This window comes from Piliocolobus tephrosceles, chromosome 16, assembly GCF_002776525.5.
Source record: "Piliocolobus tephrosceles isolate RC106 chromosome 16, ASM277652v3, whole genome shotgun sequence".
Taxonomy (NCBI): Eukaryota; Metazoa; Chordata; class Mammalia; order Primates; family Cercopithecidae; genus Piliocolobus; species Piliocolobus tephrosceles.
The window spans coordinates 35,740,128-35,747,368 of NC_045449.1; the positions used below are offsets into that span (position 1 = coordinate 35,740,128).

Below are 7,241 nucleotides of genomic sequence, written 5' to 3' on the forward strand. Positions count from 1 at the left end.
TGCCATGTCCAGGGTCACCTGCCCTGATGCTGATGGGAGGCCCTCCTCTCGCAGGCTCCTCAGCCAACTCCAGTCCCCTCTACTCCACTCATCTACTTGGGGGCTGGGGCTGGGGCCTCCCCTCCTGCCCTCCCTCCCACTGTGGGGGTGTCTGAGGTCTCCAGCAGGCCGGGCGAGACTCCGGGAGAGGAATGCTGTGCTCCTGCGCTGCTGTGCTGCTTACGCTGATGGGGCAGAGCTGGGGGAGCACGGGCCCACCAGAGGGATGGTGTGTTACTTCTGCCATCTGTTGCCCTCTTTTTGCAGGCAACAGAGACCAGAGAAGCCAGAGGGCAGGACAACTCTGGGCGGAGAGGCCCCCAGAAGAGAGGTGCCCGAGTCCCCAGGCCAAGCACTGCAGAGCTAGGTGAGCATCTGATGGGGGTTGAGCTAGAACCCCTCAGCCAGAGCTCGCTGCATCACCACCCTCTCCACTGTCTCCACAGTCCCTGTGAGGAGCCCGTCAGAAGCATTGGCTTACCAGCACCTACCCGTCAGGATCTTTGTAGCTCTGTTTGACTACGACCCCGTGTCAATGTCGCCCAATCCTGATGCTGGAGAAGAAGAGCTTCCCTTCCGAGAGGGTCAGATCCTGAAGGTGACTGATTCGCCATCAGGGCCCAGAGCTCCAAACACCAGCTAGGTCTTCCCTCCTCCCTCCTTTCTTCCACTGGAGGTAGCACAGAATCATGGTGGAGAACGCGGCTTCTAGAGCAGATGACGTGGGTTTGGACCCTGACTCTGCCGCTTCTAGCTGTGTAACCTTGAGTAGATTACCTAGGCCCTCTGGGCCTCAGTTTTCTTATTGGTAAAATGGGGATAATATTAGTGTCTATCTCAGAGGGTAGTTTGTGGATTAAATGATCCAATGTACATAAAGTACTTAAACTGCCTGACACATAGGCAGCACAGTCTAACTATCTGCTGCTGACATTGCTATTTTTATTATTCCTCTAAGTATTGACTGAAGGCATTTTGCTATTGCTCTGAGATTAAGGAGATCCACTCTGGGGTGGGCAAAGAGCATGGCCGTGTAGACAGTGAATGGGGATAATACAGAAAGGGCTATTTTCTCCTATTCCTCTGATCCTGTTCTTTTCTGTTTTTCCCCCTTTCCCATTCCATGGCCTACGAAAGGGAGAACATTCTGCATTTCCAAGTGGGGTGTTGCTGGGGTTCGGGGCCTGGGGCACAGGGAGCGAGCAGACCTGGCTGAGACCACTGTTCTTTGCCTCCAGGTGTTTGGGGACAAGGATGCCGACGGCTTCTACCAGGGCGAAGGGGGGGGGCGGACAGGCTACATTCCCTGCAACATGGTGGCTGAGGTGGCTGTGGACAGCCCTGCCGGGAGACAGCAGCTGCTCCAGCGGGGTTATTTGTCCCCAGATATTCCCCTCGAGGGCTCAGGTATGACCTGCTGCTGTCCCTCACCCCCCTCCTACCAGCCCTCTTCCAACTCCACCTGACCCCGAGCAATTGTTGTGTCTGGGGTGCCCCCACTTATCAGACTCTAGCGGAGCCTTGGAGCCTTGAGAACCCTGTGGCATGGTGGTCAGACTGCATGTGGGCTGGCCACATGGAGTGGGCGTCTGTTGCGGAGGGGAGTACAGTCATGCAGCCAGGAATTGTGGGTCCTGGAGGTTGGGTGGGGCTCTTGTCAGGGATGGGAGATGAATGCCCTCACGAAATAAGCTCAGTAAGCCAGCACGGCCCCGAGGGGAAACTCCAGAGTCCCAGTCCTGTCTCTCCTACCTCCCCTGCCTCGCTTTCTCTCTGCTTTCCTGGATCAGGGAATGGTCCCTTTGTGTACTCCACAGCCCGCACAACTGGGCCTCCTCCCAAGCCCCGCCGCTCCAAGAAAGGTGGGTAAGACCCCATTCTCTCTCGGGTGCTGGGAGGGTGTGTGTGCGGGTGGGGTGGCGCTGCTTGGCTGTCTGGGGAGGCACCTCTGGAGTTTTGAGCAGGTAAAGGGAATCAGGGCAGACCACCCACATGCCCTGCCTCCCCCTGTGGGTGGCTTTTTTCCGGTGGGGATGAGGGATGGTTTGTGGAGCTCTCTGTCCCCACAGGCACCTGACTGTAAAATCCATGAACCCCGGACATGCCATTTAGCCTTTCTGGGTGTTAGTTCACCGCCACACCAAAGGGCTGGGGAGATGCGCCCTCAGCAGCCTTCCCTGCCTGCCTCCTTGTGTGTGTGTGTCTGGCCTGCGCTGTAGCACCTGCAGCCTGGGTGGGCAGGGCGGGGTGGGGCTCACAGGCACATTCTCTCCACAGCTGAGTCGGAAGGCCCTGCCCGGCCCTGTCCAGGTGAAGGAACATCCCTGGGCCCGGGAGGCTGGGGAAGGAGATAGGGCGGGTGGCCCCTCTGGCCTCGCCCCAGGGGCTACAACTAGTGGGGAGGTGGTGACAGGGGTTCGGCAGGGGTCCAGGGCAGAGGACAGGATGGAGTATAGGGCTCTCCAGAGAGTCCAGATTCTTCTCCCCCTCCCCCTGCAGGCCCCCCTAAGCTGGTCCCCTCTGCTGAGCTGAAAGCTCCCCGCTCCATGGTGGCTGCATTTGACTACAACCCCCAGGAGAGTTCCCCCAATATGGACGTGGAGGTGAGGACCCTCAGACAGAGCCCAGCAAAGGGGGCAGTGGCAGAGCCTTCCTGGGCCTGATGCCCTCCTCTTGTTTTCCACAGGCAGAGCTGCCCTTCCGGGCAGGGGATGTCATTACTGTGTTTGGGGGCATGGACGATGACGGTTTCTACTATGTGAGAACATTGTTGGGGAGGGTGTACCACACCCCAGCCCCCCAGACTTCCCAGGGAGGGCTCTCCCAGAGCCGGGCAGGGGGATGGGCAAGGAACCCTCAGGAAGTCTGGAGGAATGGAACGGGTCAGCTCCCTGGGCAGTGGTTTTGGCCCCAGCTATTCTCCAGGGGCACCAGGGTCGAGGGTTAGAGCTAGAGCCTCTTTCCTGATCTCAGTCTCACCAGCCTCTCCTCTCCAGGGGGAATTAAATGGACAAAGGGGCCTGGTTCCATCCAACTTCCTGGAGGGCCCGGGGCCTGAGGCAGGAGGCCTGGACAGGGAACCCAGGACACCCCAGGCTGAGAGTCAGGTCAGTGAGGAGCTGGGCTCCCAGCTTGGCAGGGCGGTCTACCCTACTGGTGGGGTGGTAGGGCCAGGGCAGTGTTGCAGCAGGGGTGCAGCTGGGGTGGTCATGCAGGTAAGCACTGTGTCCAGTGCAGAGCTGCTAAGTGACCACCAGAGGGAAGCCCCACCAGGCAGCTGCCCCTGAGTATGTGCCCCTCTCTGCAGAGGGGTGATAGCTGTGACCCTGACCCTCAGGCCATCTGACCGGCTGCCAACACCTGGGGGCTGACGCAGGTGGGGGGCCCTGTGGAAAAGGACCCCTCTGCCTCACACCTGTAGCCAATCAAAGTCCCTGTTTCAGGATACTCCCACCCAGGTGCCTTTGGAAGCCAGTTGCCCAGCCAGGCCCAGCTTCCTGGGTTCTCATTCCTAGAGCTTACCTCTCCTTGGGGTGGGTGGAATACAACTAAGCCTCCACCCTCAGAGGGCAGGCAGAGAGGGTGAAGAGGCCAAGCCCCAGCCAGAAAACTCAGGGCTTCCATGTGTAAACGCAAAGGCCTTGGAGAGCAGGGCCCACCAATGTACAGGGCCACCTGGCGGCCGGGCGGAGAAGATGCGGGTCTGTCTGTAACCCCTCTCCTCTCTTTGTTCCCTGTCCTCAGAGAACGAGGAGGAGAAGAGTCCAGTGCTAGATGGAGATAGATATATGTAGAGAGAGCAACATGTAAGTGGGGGGACTGCCCCGCTGTGTGACCCCTCACGCCCACTTGACCATAATCAGACAGCACTCCTTTGTCTCAAATACTGGAGCTGACCCAGCTTTCCCACTGTCGTCCAGGGAATGGCAAAGGAGAGCTCGCCATGAGCCAGATTTGCATAGAGTCATCCCTCCCCCTCCCTGCTCCCCTTGCCTTGCCTTTACCCAGGGCAGTGCCAGCTGTCATAGGATTACATGTCATCTTAGTGTGTGATGTCCCATATTAGCTGATGCCTCCTATTCTATAACACATATGGTTTATAGAACATGACATGGCATCCACAGTAGGACTCATCAGTGGTATTATGATACTGTGTGGCTATGGTATTATAATATTGTAATTATTACTGGTGCCAGGGTGACACTGTAATGCCACCAGTAATAATAGGCTTCCCACCCTTGTCCTCTGCATGGTGACCTGTTAGGGTGATCAAATGCATGATTTACCTCAGACTCTCAGTTTTCTGTATTTGGGGGATAAAAGGGGAAGTTTGGCCAGGTGCGGCGGCTCATGCCTGTAATACTAGCTACTTGGGAGGCTGAGGTGGGAGTCACTTTAGCCCAGGAGGTCGAGGCTGCAGTGAGTGGTGATCACACCACTTCACTCCAGCCTGGGAGAAAAATTAAAAAAAAATAAAGGGGAAGTTTGAGTAGTTCAAATCCATAAATAACTCCAAACCATTATTCTCTGGAGCTCAGAAACCTCGTCCTTTTGTTTCCCTGACAACCTCTCCCTCCTGGATGTTGTGGAAGGAGCCCTAAGAGGGAGTGGGAAGGGTCTGGGGCTCCCCAACTGGCTCTCGGCTCTGGTTGGTTGGGGGTAGATGTTTTGGCCTCTGTGGGCAGCCCTGCCACATCACCACAGGCCTGGGGTGGCGGTGGGGCCTTGGCTGTGCACCCACTTTCCTTGCCTCTGGCCTGGGCTCTATAGTTGGTTCTGGCTGGGAGCCTGCCAGGCTCTGGGCAGTGAGTGGGAGTTTGAGGAGGGGAAGACATGCAGGCTGGCAAGAGCTGACAGAGCTGTGCCAGGTACTGGAGGTGAAGGTGGGAACAGAGGTGTGGGGGGCTTTCTGGTGGCTTCTCTGTTCTCCCAGCTTCCTGGCCTTAGATCACTAAGGAGCACCGTCTGGGTGGGCTTGAGGCAAAGGGAGTGGAGTTAGGAGGAGATTCAGTAAGGGAGAAGATGCTGCAGCCTCCAGAGCCTGTGGTGGGGGCTGAGTGATGCCCCCAGCTGTGAGTCCCTCTGGGTCCTTGGCCTCCCCGCAGTCCTCTTAGGGCCCTTAAAGGAGAGTCCCAATCCTCCTCCCCATGGAGTGGGTACTGGCTGCACATCCCGAAGGCCTGGGGGGGGTCACACCTGCTGAGTTTGGGGAGACGCTCCTGTCTACGAGGGGCTGTGGAAACTACCTTCCTTGGCAGTGACAGCTGCTTCTAAGCAGTCCTTGTCCTTGCGCTCTGTTTTTTGGGAGGGAGGTGACATGTGAGAAGTTGGGGGCACCCATCCCGAGGGGCAGCTTCCAAGAGCTCTTGGGCCTTGTCAGCCCTGCATCCTGGAGGGAGAAGGGAAGGGAGCTGCGGAGGGTCACAGGTGAGCAATCCAGAACCAAGACTGCATCCCCTGGGACTCCCAGCTCAGTGCTCCCTCGGCATCACCCTCCCCACTTGCCGCCTGTGCTGTGTGTGTCTGGCAGTGAGTGGTGGGAGGTGAGGCCCTGGTTCTCACCCATGGTTCCATGACATGGGAGGCTGCAGGCCGCTGAGGCTGTGGAGAAAAGTGGTCAGGGGGTCGGGAGGGAATCAGGCCCTGACCTTGCTCCTTCTGTCTCACATTTCAGGACTGGGGCTGCACCACACAAGGGCCCCCCGGGCCCCCAGGTGGGCCCTGTGCTCCCAGCCCTGACAGCGCCCCCAGGATTGAACGTGGGGAGCCCCAGGGCAGAAGCGAGAAGGTGTGGGGTTTCTTCTCCAAGGGGAAACAGCTCCTCAGGAGGCTGGGCTCTGGGAAGAAGGAGTGAAGCTGTGGCCCATCCTGCAGGCAGAAGAGGCCCTGAGAGGCCCCCAGACCACTGTCTCTGCTGAGCTGGGAAGGCTCAGACTGGGCCCAGAGCCCCCGTTCTGCATTAACACTGTGGCACTCAGAGAGGATCAAAGACCCTTGATGAAGGTCAGAGCTAGATGGCTCCTTAAGGATGAACTCTCTAGAGAAGCATCTTCCTCCTACAGTAGGGGAAACTGAGCCCACAGTGAGTATGTAACTCGACCAAGGTCACTGAGCCAGGACTGGACCCAGGACCCTCGCATCCTGGTCCACCCACCTCGTCTACTAGTGTCCCACAGTGCTGCGCTAGACCCTTCTGCCACCCTCCCCAGTCCCAGGACAGGCCCTAGGGGGAGAAAGGAGCCTGTGTCCCCTGATGGCTTTGGCTGTCCTGATCGTGTCTTCCCTCCCCTGAAGGAAAGTTTGCACTGGATTTTCTTGGAGCCCCACTTCCCCAGCGGGCGGGCGGGCGGAGCCGTGTATATATGTACATACTCAGTGCCTCAGTTCAGCTTCCTCCACCTCGCTTCCACTGCAAGGCCCGGGAAGGAGAAAGGCCAAGCCAAAGCAGGCCCCACCCCGCCCCCGTCGTGCTCCACCCCTCCCTTCCGGGGCCTCCTAGCCCCTGTATGGTCCCGCCCCCAAAGACCCTGGGGCCAGCGGGGCCGAAAGCGGAGTTGGGTTTGCCTTATTTTGCTCATTGGATTCAAGTTCTTTTGCATAGTTTTCTTCTAACCCCTGTTGGAGTCCAGGGGCTGGAGAAAAGGACAGATTTATGCAGCTATTTTCATACATTCCCCGTTTAGAGTGGGGTAGGGGGGTTCTCCAGCCTTACCCTATCCACTCCATCGCCCACCCTCTGCCGGGTGAGTGTCTCTTTGCATGTTTCCTTTGCTGTGGTGGGAGATTGTTTGACTGAACCCCCATCCCCATCTTGGTCTCCAGGGGTGTGGAATGGTGGGGGAATTTGTTTAAAAAGACATTTTATTATAATAAAGTCTATTTTCACAAAATCTATGCTGGACTCTACATGGGCAAAGGACTCCTTGGAGGGGGTGGGGCAGCTGGGCTTTGGACTCTCGACTTCAGACCCCAGAAGTTACATCCTAGGGGTAACAGGGGCAAAAACCAATCAACACCACGAACTTTTGAATTCTTTTCCTAAGAAGAAGGTTTGGTAGCTTCCTGAGCCCTTGGTCACAGGGCCAGGTATTTGCTACTGGGCGGGGTTGTGGAGGGAGATGGGACAGAGGGAAAACATCAGTTTCAAGATGGTGGACTGAACACGCACTGCAATCTTTCTCCTCTACACCAAATGTATAGAA

The 7,241-nt window shown here is 57.5% G+C and overlaps 1 protein-coding gene across 14 annotated transcripts in view; it reads left to right on the forward strand.

Moving 5' to 3' along the window:
- Positions 1 to 6,933, forward strand: part of TSPOAP1 (TSPO associated protein 1) — a 31,294-nt gene extending 24,361 nt beyond the window's left edge. For 7 of the 14 annotated variants that reach the window (XM_023204598.3, XM_023204601.3, XM_023204610.3 and 4 more), the window contains 9 exons: positions 307 to 406; positions 486 to 637; positions 1,278 to 1,446; positions 1,830 to 1,901; positions 2,317 to 2,349; positions 2,539 to 2,642; positions 2,726 to 2,797; positions 3,036 to 3,146; positions 5,714 to 6,933. In XM_023204598.3, coding sequence (XP_023060366.2) covers positions 307 to 406; positions 486 to 637; positions 1,278 to 1,446; positions 1,830 to 1,901; positions 2,317 to 2,349; positions 2,539 to 2,642; positions 2,726 to 2,797; positions 3,036 to 3,146; positions 5,714 to 5,893 — 993 coding nt within the window. In that variant the 3' untranslated portion in view covers positions 5,894 to 6,933. Of the gene's footprint in view, positions 1 to 306; positions 407 to 485; positions 638 to 1,277; positions 1,447 to 1,829; positions 1,906 to 2,316; positions 2,350 to 2,538; positions 2,644 to 2,725; positions 2,798 to 3,035; positions 3,147 to 3,783; positions 3,846 to 5,713 lie in introns of those variants that run through there. The other 7 variants (XM_023204604.3, XM_023204606.3, XM_023204602.3 and 4 more) reach the window with 6 other exon arrangements.
- The last annotated feature ends 308 nt before the right edge of the window (positions 6,934 to 7,241 follow it).